At 38.9% G+C, this 17,019-nt stretch overlaps 1 protein-coding gene across 1 annotated transcript in view; it reads right to left on the reverse strand.

Moving 5' to 3' along the window:
- LOC103201376 (dystrophin-like) overlaps window positions 1–17,019 on the reverse strand; it is a 2,052,823-nt gene that overhangs the window by 460,304 nt on the left and 1,575,500 nt on the right. The window contains exons 46-47 of the mRNA XM_042781676.1: window positions 942–1,062; window positions 68–336 (exon numbers count right to left, since the gene is read on the reverse strand). Coding sequence (XP_042637610.1) covers window positions 68–336; window positions 942–1,062 — 390 coding nt within the window. The remainder of the gene's footprint in view (window positions 1–67; window positions 337–941; window positions 1,063–17,019) is intronic.

Here is a 17,019-nt window from a genome sequence, read left to right on the forward strand (position 1 = left end):
TTCAGAGTAGAACTAGAACCTCTTTTGAGTTTCTCAAAGGGCCCTGAAGCAAAACAGTAGAGGGTACCTTGACTTTTTCGAGGTGATCTTGGAGAGAGTCGATGAGGAGATCACCCACAGGCTGCCAGGATCCCTTTATCACCTCAGCTTGACGCAGCTTGAGATCCAGTTCATCCGTTGCCTCCTGAAGTTCCTGCAGTCTTTCGAGGGCCTCATCTATTTTTCTCTGCCATTCAGCAGAGTGTAGGTTCAATTTTTCCCACTCAGAGTTGACCTCCTCAGCCTGTTTTCGTAGGAGCCGAGTGACATTCTGGGCTCTCTCCTCAGGAGGCAGCTCTAAATTGGCAATATGACAAGGTTTTAGGCCACATTCATTTTTTTTTTTTAAACATTGTTGAAAAGGTCATACTGGAAGAAAAGAAAGTACAGTTATAACAAGAGGCCAATCTACTGATTCAGGGCTCTTTTACACTTTGACATTATATTTGATACAGTGCAGCATATATAAAGTTTGTCTTGCTGGGTGAATTTGTTCTACCTTATATCAATTAGATAAATCCATTTAAGCCATTGAGTAGAGAAGTGTTAGGGTGCCCACCACAAGCTCTAATTTACTTCAGTCAGGCTCTTAAATTGAAAATTACCTTTGGAACAGTAGAATTTCTCCTCACAGATAAATTCCTTTTGGTTATTATTTTCTAAATGTTTCAATAACTGATCACTAAGCTCTTTTAATGTTTATTTATGAATGTGCAAACATATCTATGCAGGATGTTTTATGATTCCTTATTCTTTGTCAACATCTATGTTTAATTTGAATTGATTCCATTTAACCTAGACAATACTAGAGCTATCCAGACCCTGGCAGCCAGAATGGATGGGTTGCTCCGTCATCATTAATCCTTCTATCAATATGTTATTACAGTTCCACATTCAATTACCTCTGGGATCCTGGTAGAGTTTCTCAAGTCCTTCCAAAGGCTGCTCTGTCAAAAATATTCGTACAGTCTCAAGAGTACTCATGATTACAGGTTCTTTAGTTTTCAATTCCCTCTTGAAGGCCTGTGAAATAAGATGAAAAGAAATGCTTACTGGCTTGTGGCATTCTTCTCAAAATTAATCCTGGGTGCTCAGAATTTGGTTATGAAACTCCCAGGTCCATTTCTTTCTCCATTATTTACAAACTGATAATCATAAAATGATAAAGAAAGCTATACGGAATCTTTCTGTTAATTGGGAAACCACTGTGTTTGTGTAACTCTCTCCTGGGGAGGAGGGGGAGCTTTCAAGATATGCTAATATCTTTTCATTTAAGATAAGTGTGCTTTGTTTATATAACCTCACTGCTAAACTTGAAATCTAGCTAATATTGCATGGTACATATTGCAAAATCCCAATATGGTTAATGTAGACTTAAACACAGCCAAAAGAAGTGATACCAGATTGTAACGGGAAACCGTAAATGCCATTTGGCAGAATGGTTAGGGTATGTTGATGTATAAACTAATCCAACTGATAATCACCAGATAATCCTGACAAAATGGCTGACAATGAGTAAAACAGTGATTAACAGTAAACTGAAAACATTTTGAACATTTTATTGTGGTTTGGGTGGAAGTTTATAGAACAAATTAGTTTCTCTTTGACCAATTTATATATATGTCTTGTTTCATGACATTAGTTGCAATCCCCTCCATGTAACAGCATTCTTCTCACTATCTCCCTCCACTCCTATTCCCATTTGCCCATCTTTCCTGCCCCTTCCTGCCTTCTTAACTTTGTTTTTGGGCAAATGCTGCCCTTTTGGTCTCATAAGGTTGATTGTTCTGAGGAGCACATTCTTTACAGATTTGAAGCATGTCAGTGACCCCACCATTCTCTATCAGACCAATAAGTCTGGTCCTTTTGATGATTTTGAATTTTGTTCTACATTTTTCTTTCATGTTGTCCAGGACTTTCTATTGTGATTTTAATCTGAGAGGGCAGTAGTGGTAGCCAGGCACCATCTAGTTCTTCTGGTCTCAGGCTAGTGGAGGCTGTGGTTCATGTGGACCATTCACCCTTTGGACTAATTGTTTCCTTGAGTCTTTGATTTTCTTCACTGTTCTTTGCTCCGGATGGGAAGAGACCAATAGCTGTATCTTAAATGGCCACTTGCAAGCTTTTAAGACCCCAAGTCGCTATTCACCAAAGGAGAGTGTAGAACATTGTCTTTATTGACCCTTCTATGGCAATTGAGCTAGATGCTCCCACCCACCCACTAAGACTATGGTTCTAAGCCCTCAAGGCCAGTGAGTTGTTACCTCAAGATGTTTGGTTACAGCTAAAACACTTTCATAACTTCCTGTATGCTGTACTATATACCTGGATATGTTTACAACACTGTTTTGTTTCTCTAGTGCTGCTATAACAGAAATACCATAAGTGGATGGCTTTAACAACAAATAGGAAGTCATTCTCTTACAGTTTAGGAGCCTAGAAGTCTGAGTGCAAGCGCCAGTTCTAGGGGCTAGGTGAAGGCCTCTTGACCTTGGGTTTCAGGTCTACATTTTGCTCCTGGCCTACTGGAGCTGGAGGCATCTCTTAAGCAACTGCTGGCTGCTGAGGCTGACAAATCCAAGGTCGACAAGAAAAACAGCACAGTTTCAAGATCATCAGGCAACACATTCAGGGCCACTAGTTCAAGCCCAGAAACAGTCCCAAGACCAGCAGGCAACATGGCAGGTTGCTGAATGAAGACTCGGCTATTTGCAGGATCCAAATGTGCCAAAAATCTCAGGACCTTTCTCAAAGCTGCTTCTTATATACTGAAAGTAGACTAAATCCCTAAGGCAGGTACTCAGGTCTTATAGCAGATTCCACCATGAAGTTGATGACCAGTCTCATCATGAGGAATCACTACATCCAGCTGTCCAGCCACTCAAAACCAGGCTCAGACAAGTTGACACATAATCTTAACTACAACAAACATGCACAAATGTGTGTGTAGAAATATCCTCTGCCAAACCTATATATGCTCATGAATGTACTCCCAGACATCATCCCACACCTGTTCAGCTTACATATCTACCTATTTATCCACTCATAAATTATTGATTGTTATTACTGTTATTACAGGATTGTATATGTAACAGTATTTACCATTGCCGCCTTTTACTCTTGTGTACCACCCCATGTCTTCCATTGCCTTGGTCATTTTGTGCTGATCTCTTCCTTATTGTATATTGCCTTTCCCTTCACCAAAGTTAATAAATGTCTATTACCTACTTAGTTTTTTTCCCTCCTTCCCCCTGTCATCCCTGGTACCCATCAAAGAATGTTACCTTCTGTACTATACTTTTTCTTGACTTTTTACAGCAGTGGTCTCATACAATATTTGTCCTTTGTGATTGACTCATTCCACAGTGTAATTTCCTCCAGGTTCATCCATGTTGTGCTATGTTTTGTGGATTCATCATTTTTCTTTAATATTGCATTGTATTCCATTGTGTGTACATACCATAGTTTGTTCATCCATTCATCCATTGATGGACACTTAAGTTGTTTCCATCTTTTTGCTATTGTGAATAATGCTGTGATGAACATGGATGTGCATATAGACATTTGTGTTATGGCTCTTATTTCTGTAGGATATGTATCTAGTAGTGAGATTGATGGATGATATGTGTGTAAGACTGGGTTCTCTAGAGAAACAAAACCAGTAAAGCTTATATATATAGAGAAAGGGAAATTTATCTTAGGAAAATGGCTCACACACTTATAGAAGCTGGTAAGTCCAAAGTTCTTCGATCAAATGTCAAGCTGGAGGTTTTTCCTGACTCATGCAGCTGCAGGGGCTGACAAGCTCAAGGCTGGCAGGCAGTTTACTGGCTGTTGACTCCAACGAATGACGAATCCAAGATCTCCAGGCTGAATGGTGGATTGTTTGCTCACAGACAGTTGTAGGCAGCACAACAGAATTCCGATCCACAGTAGAGTGTCTCTTTTCTCAGGATGTTCATAAATATACTGGAAGCAGGCCACACCCCTAGGGAAACTCCCTTTCAGTGGATTGTCTTCTCAAAGTATATACATCTGATCCCATCACTGGAACAACCCACATCACAATTGCTTAAACCACACAGAATTGTGGTCCAGCCTAGTTGACACACAACTCCAAATATCACAATATGGTATATCTATTTCTCACTTTTTAAGGAACTGCCATTCCATTTTCCACAGTGGTTGTACCATTTTACAATCCCAATAGCAATGTATGAGAGTTCCAGACCCACACTGTCACCAGCATTTGCTGTCTTCCCCCCCTCCCCCAAATCATTGCTATTATTGCTGGGGTAAGATGGTACCTCATTGTAGTTTTGATTTACATCTCTCTAATGGCTAATGATATCAAGCATCTCTTTATGTGTTTGTTGGCTGCCTGAATATCTTCTTTGGTGAAGTGTCTGTTCATGTCCTTTGACCATTTTTTAATTGGATTTTTTCTTTTTGTTGTTGAGATGTTGAAGTTGTCTATAAATTTTAGAGATTAGTCCCTTGTCAGATATGTTGTTGCTAACTTTTCCCCCGGTTTGTAGGTTCTCTTTTTACTCTTTTGCAGAGGTTTTTTGCTGTGTGTAAATGTTTAATTTTTAGGAGGTCTCAGTTGTCTCATTTATCTTCTGCTCTTGTGAACATTCGGTTATTTTATGCCATAAATTAGAGCCTCTCAGTTTGCTCCTATTTTTTCTTTGATAGGCTGTATAGGTTTAGGTTTTACATTTAGGTCTTTGATCCTTCTTGAGTTAGTTTTTGTATAATGGTGTGAGGAGTGGATCCTGTTTCATTTTTCTGCAATTAGATATCCAGTTTTTCTAGCACCATTTGTTAAAGAGATTGTCTCTCCCCCAATTAATACATTTCAGCTCTTTGTTGAAAATCAGCTGTCCATAGGTAGGTGGATTTACTTCTGGGTTCTCAGTCCTGTTCCACTGAACAGAATATATATGTCTGTCATTGTACCAGTAGCAGGCTATTTTGGCTACTGTGGCCATATAGTAGGTTTAGAAATCTGCCAGTGTAAGATCTCCTACTTTGTTCTTCTTCAGCAGTGCTTTGCTTATCTGGGATCCCTTTCCTTTCCATAGAAAGTTATGATTAGTTTTTCTATCTCCTTTAATAATGCTGATGGCATCTGGATCAAAACAAAACAAAACAAACTCACTCACTGCTCTCAAGTTGATCTCAACTCCTAAGTGACCCCTCCTTGGGTTTCTGGGGAGGTATTTCTATAGAAGTAGATTGCCCAATCTTCTTTCCAAGGAGTGGCTGGTGAGTTTGAACTGCCAGCCTTCTGGTTAGCAATCAAATGACTTGGGCACCACACCACCAGAGCTTGCAGAATCTGGATCAAGATCGCATTATATCTCTATATTGTATTGCATAGTATTGACATTTTCACAATGTTAAGTCTTCCAATCCATGAGCATGATATGTTCTTCCATTTATATAGGTCTCTTGATTTCCTGCAGGAGTGTTTTGTAGTTTTCTTTGTATAAGCCTTTTGCATCCCTGGTTAGGTTTATTCTTAAGTATTTTATCTTTTTGGTGACTATTGTAAATGGTATTGTTTTTTTGATTTCCTTTTCAGAGTTCTCTTTGTTAGTGTAGAGGAATCTAATACATTTTTGTATGTTGCTCTTGTACCCTGCCACTTTGCTGAATCCTTCTATTGATTCCAGTAGTTTTCTTATAGTATCTCTAGGATTTTCTATGTATAGGATAACATCATCTGCAAATAGGGATAGTTTTCTACCTTATGAAATTGGATGTCTTTTATTTCCCCTTTTTGCCTTATTGCTCTGGTTTGGACTTTCAGTACAATATTGAATAAAGGCATCCTTGTCTAGTTCCTGTTCTTAAGGGGAATGCTTTCAGTATCTCTCCATTGAGAACATTTTGTGCTTTTGAAAAATACCCATTACACTACCTTTTATGACCTCGGTTAGAATGGTGCCCAAGGCATCTGACTACTAACCAGAAGGCTGGGGGTTCAAACCCACCAGCCATTCCTCAGAAGGAAGATTGGGCAATCTACTTCCGTTGAGATACTGCCTCAGAAACCCAAGGAGGGGTCACTATGAGTTGGATTCGACTCAATGGCAGTGAGTTTTTTTTTTTTTTTAATGGAGGTAGAAATTGTGGGAACAAGTTTCCATAAATGAGTAGACCAAAAAGGGGTGCCTTGAGGTCACCCTAAAGATAATCAGTTTTAATCTTGAATTTGTAATCTTGCTTGATATAGGGGATTAAAAGAAAAGCAAAATACAAAGTTTCTGACATCAAAATGTTTCTAAATCAAAAGAGGGAAGAAAATGAATACATTAGAAGCAGAGTGAGACCAATCAGTTCATATACAGACTGTTAAGAAGGAATTACCAGTCTCTTCCTTAAATTCAGATATACCATTATGTCACAGACAGGCTCTAGAACTGTACTGTATGACATTTATAAATAAAATCCTAATGGTGATCATCATTCAAAGGAATCTCACAACTGATATTTTGCAAAATTATTTGGTTCCCAAAGTTATTTACATTTCAGTAGAGAGAGGCAAGGCATTTGGAGCAACATAATGGAGTTCTTTAAGTGGAATATTAGGATTTAGCCTGTGAATAGGGAGGTAACTTTTGTATAGTGGGATAGTCCCGCATCCTTGAAATCATACAGGGTAGGTGGATTATTTAGTCTGTTTACATGTAATACTGAATCTCTTTCTAATATTTTGCTTGAAATCTGTTTGTGTTTTTGTGTTAGTGTGCTCACACATGTTTGTATGTATAATTTCCTGTATTCCTATATTTTCCTTACATACCTCATTTTCTCAACTTAAAATAAATTATCTTACCTAGTTTCTCTACTTGGGTTTAATGAGAGGCAACACATTTGAGGTTACTAATTAGAAAAAAAAAAAATAGGAGCTCTGGTAGCATAGTGCCTAAGGCACTTGACTGCTAACCAGAAGGCTGGTGGTTCAAACCCACCAGCCACTCCTCAGAAGGGAGGTTGGGCAATTTTACTTCTGTAGTGATAGTGCCTCAGAAACCCAAGGAGGGGTCACTACAAGTTGGGGCCAACTTGATGGCACATAACAACAACAACAACAATTAGAAAAATAATAATAGCTACTTTTATTGAACTGCCATATGCCAGTACTTGCACAGAGACTAGAAATAAAAAATTGAATAATAAGTAGCCCTTTCTCTATAAGAACTTATAGTATGTTGTGGAAGAGGCAAATATATAAGCGATTCCAATGCAATGTGGAAAGTGCTATTGGCTGGCACAATATGGGAAAGGGAATTGGGAAAAAACTTCCTGGAAAAGATAATATCCAAGCAGAATTCTAAAGCATGAATATGATGAGTTAGCCAGGGAAGAGGGGGTAAGAGTGCATTCCAAGATGTGGAAAATGTAGGTGCAAGACATAGAGTATAATATCATATGACATGTGTAAAATCTGTTGCCATTAGGTCAGTTCAGACTCATGGTGAGCCAATGTGCTACACAGCAGAACTGCTCCATAAGGTTTTCTTGTCTTACATCTTTATGGAAACAGATTGCCATGCCTTTCTTCCATGGCATTGCTGACTGAGTTTGAGCCACCAATCTTTAGGTTAATAGTCAAGGGCAAACCGTTTGCACCATGTATAGTTAACCTTAAGTAGGTCACTTTTTCTAGAACATAAAGTACAAGAATGGGAGACGTCAGAGGTGAGGGAAGACACTGTCATTACTGTTACAAATATTTATCTGGAGCTATATTAGACCTTTAAGGAGTTCTGCTTGCACAGTGTCTAAAGTATTTGACAGCTAACCTGAAGGTTGGTGACTCAAACCCACCAGCCTCTCCTCAAAAGGAAGACTGGAAAATCTACTTCCGTAAAGATTTACTACCTTGGAAACCCAGTAGGGGACTCTATGAGTTGGAATTGACTCAATGGCAGTAAGTTTGGATTTTGGTATATTAGATCTTTAAGCTAGTATTTGAAGCTTTGAGTCTTTATGGCCATATTTGGCCTGTTAAGGAGCTTAGATGTCGTCATGTAGGAACCTCTGAAAGGATTTAAGCAGAGGGGTGGCATAGGCATGGGTGTATTTCAAATAGATCTCCATGACGTAAATGCAGAGTATAGGTGAGAGAAGGGCAGAAATGGAATCAGAGAGACCAGTTAGGATACAATCTCAAGAATTCAGTGAAAGATTATGAGCATTTGACCTGAGGCAATAATACCAGGAGGGGGAGAGAAGGAGGGAGGGAGGCAGAGAGAGAGAGAGAGAGAGAGAGAGAGAGAAATTAGAGAAATGTTTAGGAAATAAAGGTACAAAGATTTGGTGACTGAATAGATGCTAGAGATAAGAACAAAGAGGGAGCAAGGATGACTCAAGGAATAAAGTTTTGAGATTCAGTAGATAAGTGAACACTGGGTGCAATTATATTGTTGCTGCTTTTGGATGTTATTGAGTCAATTTTGACTCATAGTGACCCCATTTGACAGAGTAGAACTACCCTATTGGGTTTTCTAGGCTGTAATCTTTATAGAAGTCAATTGCCAGGCCTTTTTCCCACGGAGCCAGTGGGTGGTTTTGAACTGTGAACGTTTTGGCTAGCAGCCAAAGTACTTAACTGTTAGCAATGAGGGCACTAACTATGGGGAAAAACATATCTTAGATTTTTCAGTGCTCCTGCAAAAAGCTCTAGCTTTCTGAGACCATGAGAATGAGATCTATAGCCATCTGTCTAGGTAATTGCTTTGATCCAAGAATGTCAAATAGTTATAGATCAGATTAGGTTCCTAGGATAAGCCCCAAGCTATCAGGAAGACTAGATGGGCTATTCTTCCAGGCATTTGCATCTCAAAAAAATATAAAGCCCAGACTTGGGGGCATCTTTGTGTTGTAAAAGCTGAGACACATGAGGTTACTTGGATCCTGGAGAGGCTAGAGTTAGGACTCAGGCCCATAGCAACCTCCATTGGGTTTATGAGGTGGCAAATCTCTACGGAAGTAGATTGCCCCTCTCTCTTCCTTCCACGGAGCGGCTGGTGGGTTTGAACCACCAACCTTCTGGTTATCAGTCAAATGACTTAGGCACTATGCCACCAGAGCTCCTATAACCAGAGGGAAACCATTTATCCACATTCTTTGCCAATTGAGTGCCCAGTCACTCATGTAGGAAATTTTTTCTTCAGCTCCCATTGCATTTCCCCAGAAGTAAGGCCTAGTGCAAGGGGAGGAAGGTGATGAACTTATTCTTTACTATAAGATAATGAAAAGAAATTTGTCTCTGATCCAAAGAACCTCATGTATGCATTTAGGATACCATTGGTAAAGATGAATATTAAAAACCCAACACTAGAATGAAGGGGTTTGTGTGAGGAACAGTATAAGAAAGTATGATATACTCAGCTTGGACAGAAGAAAATGAAAATGAAACTCTGATGTTTAGGGAAGAGGAAAAAGTTTAAGAGCCGTTCTCCCATTCAACTAATGCCTCCTATCAAGTGCCTCCTATTAGACATAGACAAAGAGTAAAATTACGTGACTAGATGAGATTGCTCAGTGAGTGAAGTCGGTTGAATGGAAAATTTTGGGAACATCAAAATTTAAGGGTCAGACAAAGGAAGACACCCTCATAGGAAGCCAAAACAAAACAAAAAAAGGAATGGACAAGTGGGGATATCAGAGGAAACAAGTAATATGGAACTATTGAGACAGAATGACAGTTTTGAGAGGAAGACAAACACTAAACAGATTCAATCATGATACAGAGAGATCAAGCAAGATCAGCACTGATGTGCCCACTAAATTTAGGGACAAGTCATTGATGATTGGTGAGAGTAATTCCCATAGAAGACAGTAACTTCAAAAGTAAGTTCAATTGAGGAGTGAGTTACAGAAGGAGTAGGTATTTAAAGTGAAAACTACTGATTGAATGTATATATATATATATATATATATATATATATATATATATATAACTCCCCCCCGGAGGGAAAAAGAGGAAAATAGGTAAAAACGACAGATAGGAGATAGGATCACAAGATCAAGATAAAGGGAAGATATGTTTTTTAGGATAGGGATGGTTTGCACATAGACTGAAAGAAGAAAGCTAGCAGTTGGCAACCAGTGTCCTGGTTTACCTGGGTTTTTTAGGATGTGAGACTTTCAGTGTCAAAACTGGAATAGTCCCAAACAAACTAGCACAACTGGACACCCTCTCAGACAGTTTGTGTTAAAGATCTACACAGGAGAAAGTTGGAGCAAGATCTGTAAAATAATGAAATGGATCTTGAAGGTCCCATCCAACCTAAAAAGTTGAAGACAATATTTGATGATGCAATTTCATTGTTACAACTGAATAGCAAATAATTCAAGGCTAAGAACCATCCATTGTGGGAAAACACTTGTTTGTCCCTCAAGTTGTTGCCAAGGGTTTGGTTTCACCACAGCTGCATAGTTCATTTCTTAAACATGAGTCACTGAGGATTAAAATGAGCCTAAAGAAAACACAATGGAAGTTTTGTCATTACAAAGACATAAGAACCATTATTTTCACATCATTGACTGAATTACGATAAGAAATGGATGGAGGAGAGGGTTAAGTGATTATATCCTCAGAATTTAGGAAGATTTTAGACCAATAAGCTCCATTAGAAAGGGTAAAAAAAAATGTTGTTCAAGAAAGCAAGAGGATAAAGGAAATAGTAATGTTTCTTACAATATGAGAACAGATTAGAAATGCAAATTTGTTGTTACTAACATGGTTATATGAAATGGTTCTACTTCGTTTAATCACTCATCAAATTTCGAGCCCCTGGTACTATGCACCAGACACTGTTCTAGTCAACAAGCATCAGTGGTGCTTGTAGCATGGAGCTTAAAGGAGATAGGCTTATGTAGTTTAGAAAACTATATGAAGATAACTGCATTCTAAAAAAATGGAAAATTGATTTTTCAATATCTAATTGACTTACCATAAACTGTATTTTTTGAACTGATATCCTACTTATTGATCTTTAATCAAACTGAAATATGAATTTAAAGCTTCCAACCACTGTTCAATATTGGAATACTTAGGACAAAATTATTTTCCAAAATACATCACTACTGCCCCAGTAAACACACTGTCTACCAGTGATCTTAGAGATCCCTGACATGCTGAGAGGCAGGTAGAACACAGAAGTAGAAGCCATACACTGCATTTTTAACCAAAATGAAGAAAATTCATTGTCAAGAGCCTTAATTCTTTGATAATATGTGTCTTGTTTCTCAATGAATGTGTATTTGAAAGAGGGTTGGGGAGATTTATAATCAGATACAAACTGATTCCATCTTATAGATTGTGTTAATATTTTCAATCACACAGGATGATGCATTCATGTGCTGTTGTGAAAGAGGTATCAGATACAGAGCCCTTCCATCACACATATAAGGCATTCATCTTTACAATATTCAGATGTTAATATTCAACTTCACAAGAGTTACTTCCCAGATCTCTTAAACAGATAAAATTATTTTCCTTAAAATCCACTCTCTCTGGATGCCTTACTTTGCACCCTTCCAAGACACCTGGATCTAAGGATCTAAAAGAGGGATGGAGAAGAATTAGAAGCAATTAAGGAGGATTTAGAGCATTTATGTGAAAAGGAAACACCATTCTTTCTTCAAAATGAGGAAAATTAGGCCTACTAAATTGGGCTTTTTTCTTCAGTCTTTTAAGGTTAACAAAATAAACTTATGTGATATCTGTTACTATAAAATTACAGTACTGGTAAAGCCAAGACCATTTATTCTAAAGATTAAATTATCTGATGGACAGTATTTATACATCAAATATAAAGACCAACTAGGTTGCTTGCTCACTGATTAATTCATTCAAAATATTTGTTGTGGATTTACTATTAAGATGTAGGGAAATAAGGCTTGGTCTTTGTTAGTAAAAAGTCAATGGTTTGGTTGAGTAAATATGTTTGTGGTGTATGCTTTTATACTAGGTATACTTTACTAATGTAAATTGAGGTACAGATCAGTTAGGACTTACTTAAGTTTTATTATACACTTTGAATCAGAATCTCAAAATTCTTAAGCCAGTTGTGAATGTGAATCATAGCAAACAGTAAACATTCCCAGTATTATAATAATTTTGGAGTTACATAAGTAGAAAAATCTTAATGGCCATGAAGCAAATCAGAAACTAAAAATATCTAGAAGGAATAGAGAAAAAGCAAGTCAATGGTTATTATTATTATTATTTTAAATCTCTGCTCTTCTGTTTCCAGAAAAAACAATTATGCTGGATATTGCCAAAAATGCCCATTAAGACTAAGTTGAAGTAGCTAAAAACTAGGTGTGGTGGAGATGAAGGGTATGATATTGATTTGCTTGAGGCACTGCAGAAAAGAGAGAAGTGAGATGAGAGCATTGGGCACAGGTATTGGCATGGCAGGGAGAAAGCTATGGTGGTGCAGTGAATTACCTAATATGGGTAGCATAGTGCCTAAGCACTTGACTGCTAACCAGAAGGCTGGTGGTTCAAATCCACCAGCCACTCCTCAGAAGGAAGATGGGGCAATCTACTTCCGTAGTGATACTGCCTCGGAAACCCAAGGAGGGGTGGCTATGAGTAGGTTCTGACTCGACGGCACATAACAACAACAACAACATCCTATGGTCTTGTAACTCCCATTAAATGATTAGGTGGAACTATGCAAATGAGGTACTTGTGTCCCACCAAGGAGATATGATACCATGCTAGTAATGTAAATAAGGTGCAAGGCACCCTTCTGAGGGTCAAAACCAAAAACCAAACTCACTGCCATCAAGTTGGATCCGACTCATACATAGTAACCCCTCCTTGGGTTTCCAATGTGGTATCACTACAGAAGTGGATTGCCCGATCTTCCTTCCAAGGAGTGGTGGGTGGGTTTGAACTGCCAGCCTTCTGGTTAGCAGTCAAATACCTTAGGCACTATGCCAACAGAGCACCTCTTCTGGTGGTAGGACCTTGCAACCAAGGTGTATGGAACCCTAATGAGGGGATGGGTCAGTTTTACCATCCTGTTAGGCTTAAAATGAGCCATCCCAAAGGTGGAAAAAAAGGACCTCATTATCACCAAAAAGAAGGACCTCATTATCACCAAAAAGAAGAGATAGGAGCAGAGCGTATCCTTTGGACCCAGAGTCCCTGTACCAGAAAACTCCTGGACCAAGGAGGCAGAAAGAGAGCAGAAACATCAGAGATGGCAAGAGACGATGAGAAGCAGGGGCAGAGAAATGGCGAGAGCAGACACAGCAGAACTAGGAGACCAGTAAGATGGCACAGTGGGCTTCTCAGCCCACAGAGTAAGGCTGTTATAAGTGGGTGTGCCAACTCACAGACCAAGACAGCTGTGAGCCTTTAGGCCAAGGTTTATTGGCTGAGTGGGGTGCTTCCATGTGGCAGAACTCAAAGAGCTTTCAACACTTGCCTGAGCGGGGCAGAAGCTGGGCAGCCCAAGAGGCCAAGTGCCTGAGCTGCCGAGGGAAGCATGCTTGTAGGTACAGCTGGGAATAAGCTGTCCTGACCAGAGACTGTATCATGACTCTGTCCTGAACTGTAACCTGTTACTTCCCTAATGAACACCATAACTGTAGTGCAATCTGTGAGTTCTGTGTGGCCACTGCAACAAATTATCGAACCAACCAGGCAGGTAGAGATTGCTGTGGAGATACTATTCCTGTCAGAATTGGTAAAAAAGGTTGGAGGGGTGGAGGTATGCTTGACCTTCACCTCATAGGAATCAGCCTTGGGCTGAAGCTGATGATGATTCTCTTTCCCCCTCATGATGTTAGAGGAGGTCAGATGTATCAGCCACAAGGTTTTTACAGAGGTTGTGCTTTCATCCAGAGAATGGGGATGGAGGGTGTTATTAGTACAGTTGTAAACAACCCAAAAACAAAATGCAGACTTCTTTCAATCATGCACAGTTTCCCCAGAGCTGAGTTTTTCATATAATCCCATTGAAGTGCCAAGGTTATATTTGTGTTATTCAGAATGAAGTCTGATGGAATGACTGTGTGTTATTTCCATATCTATTGCTGAACTCTGCGGAACCATCCTGAGAGTCAGATTGAGGCAGTGAAAAGAGCACCATTTGTTATATGGTGCCAGTTGTTTGAATGGAAGAGTCACTGCTAGGCTTCATTATTAATGATGAAAATGATATCACATCTACTGGCACATAGCCGATGCCCAATAAATGTATAAATAACTGAATAAGCCAGTTAGAAAATCAGTGTGTATGATATGGAGACCGGGTTGATTGAGATGCAGAACAGGCTGGCAGATCAAGCCTGCTCTCCTGAATTCTTAACAGGGAAAACAGTGCCATCAATTAGAAGATATGGAGAAACTTTACTCTAGGCCTACTCTTATGTTCCCAGCCCAAAGTTGAGTGTAACCTTTGAGTTACTGGGTCAAGAGGTGGTCCTATTAGCTCTGCCTTCTTCAAAATAGTGATTTCTTTCCTAAATGAGAAATTCTTGTCTAAAAATTCAGAAGTCCCATGGTTTGAATGAGCAGATGAGGCTTTCCCTCTAGTCTGCAGCATAACACTAAACAAACACTAAAATGAGTGACTCAACAGTTAACACAGTCACATTTTAATTCCATCAGTATTTAATATTTTTGTCATCCGATATTATTGATCTAGTTTCCATAGTATGTCTACCTTGTCTGCTTTTAGCTGCCATCCACTCAGCCCCTGACTCATGGCTTTCTCAAGTACAAAACAACAATAGGCTGCTTGGGCCAGCTGTTGTGACCTGCCTGTAACCCTCCTATATTGGTTTTATTTCTGCCAAGAAAACTTCTGAACACTTTTTGTCACTATCATCATCTTCCTCATTTAATGAGCCACCATATTTATAGAAAAACAAACACATAAAAATATTTTACCAAGTGCTGTCTTAGGGACAATGAATGTCCAGTGAATTCAAAATCTTGGGAAAGAGCAAGATCCAACAATGTGGTAACTGGAGTAATAATGTGGTAAGTTGGCAAGAATTACTTTTGCCTCTAAGAATCTAAAGGAAATTCATATGAATTCATGAAAGAAAAAAGAAAATTGAAGGAAGAAGGAACACACAGTGGTTTCCTTTAATATCCATTTGAGACCGCTAATATTAGAGAAGTTATGAGAATGGGATATAAGGGCTATAAAGAAAAGATCATAATCATTTTAAATAAGATGGAAAAATTGCTTATTTTCAGTCTACTTCTGAATAAGAGTGAAGATATGGGATTGCAGTATCAGATACATCTAGTCATTGACTGGATATATATCGACTATATAGATAGTCAATAACATGAATAGCAATATTAATTTATAAAAATGATTAAACTAAATTTGAAGCAAAGTTGAAAAGTAATTGGACATATTTCAAGCCTGAAATTAATTTTTTAATCTAAATGTCCTCAGTGAGAAAACAATTTGAGTGTTTAGCAGGAAATTATGTTTAACACATTCCTTGTTGAGATTTATTTTTTTCTGGAAACCTTTTAAAATCAAAGTTGTGTTCTCTGAGATCAAGGGCATGGGCTAGAATAGAGGTCAGCCTACTTTCAGGTCTCTGACACTATGGAAGAATAGTTCAGTGGCCACACAACATCTTGAACAGCTGTATGACTCAATCCTAACCCTGGGCTGCTTCCAACAACCAGTGGGGAAGTAACTTCCTACTGACAATAATGCTCTTAAGTTCTGAGCTGACCATACGAAATTGCTAGTGAAAACTGAACCTGTTCCCATGGCCATTTAGAAAATTAGGTCTTAGTTTATTGGGCCTAAACCCTAAGTTCTGAAAATTCCTTCTGAAGTGAAAATACAGATAAATGGATAATTAGGAAATCCTGTGACAAATTAATTTATATCTATTCTCATGAGGCTCAGCCAAATTTCAGATTGTCAACTATAAGTGGTGAATAATTTCTGAATCGTACCATTTGTCTCTGTCTATCAACACAATCCGGAAGTGGGACTCTTGATTCACTCCATATACACACCGTCAAACATGCTCATTTCCAAGTTTTTCCCATCTCCATAAATGCCACCATCACATACACATTTGTTTAAGCCAAAGACCTGAGAGTCCTTGATTCTTTGCTTTCTCTCATGCTCCACATGCTATTCATCTTAAGTTCTGTCAGCTCTACTTTCAAAATATATCTTGAATCCAACCACTCTTCACCAAATCTATCATTTCCACTCTAGTTCAGCCATCAGATCTCCTTGCTAGATGATTTCAACACCCTCCTAACTTTCTCCCTGCTCTGTTTCACATCTCCTAGGTTGAGTCTTTAAACAGTAGCCAAAATCAACCTTTTAAAACCACAAGTCAGATCACATCATTGCTGCTGAAAGTCCTCCAGTGATGTCTCACTACATTTGGAATAAAATCCTGCTTCTTACCATGACCCAAAAGACTGTTCATGCTCTGGCTTTTTTCTAGCTCTATAATGTCCTACCACCAGCCGCTCCTCGGAAGGAAGATGAGGCAATCTACTTCCGTAGTGATACTGCCTTGGAAACCCAAGGAGGGGTCGCTATGAGTCGGGTCTGACTCGACGGCATGTAACAACAACAACAACATAATGTCCTACTGTCTGTTGCTCTAATTTTCCTTTAGATGCCAGTCCATATTTCTGTTCCTTGAATACACCAAACTTGTTCTTACATCTGGGTTTTTGTATTTGCTGCTCCTTCTTCCTAGACAGGAGTTCCTAGGTGCCAAAATGGTTAAACACTTGACTACTAACTGAAAGGCTGGCTGTTTGAACCCACCCAGAGGCACCTCAGAAGAAAGGTATGGTGGTCTGCTTCTGAAAAGTCACAGCCCTGAAAACCTTTTGAAGGTACATGGGAGGTAGAGACAACAAATATGAACCCTTTTGCACATACAGTACTGCATTGTCAGTGAAGGCAAACATGGGTATATGGG

The sequence above is a fragment of the Orycteropus afer genome, unplaced genomic scaffold, assembly GCF_000298275.1.
Source record: "Orycteropus afer afer isolate SDZICR_OR568_19922 unplaced genomic scaffold, OryAfe1.0 scaffold00148, whole genome shotgun sequence".
Classification (NCBI taxonomy): domain Eukaryota; kingdom Metazoa; phylum Chordata; class Mammalia; order Tubulidentata; family Orycteropodidae; genus Orycteropus; species Orycteropus afer.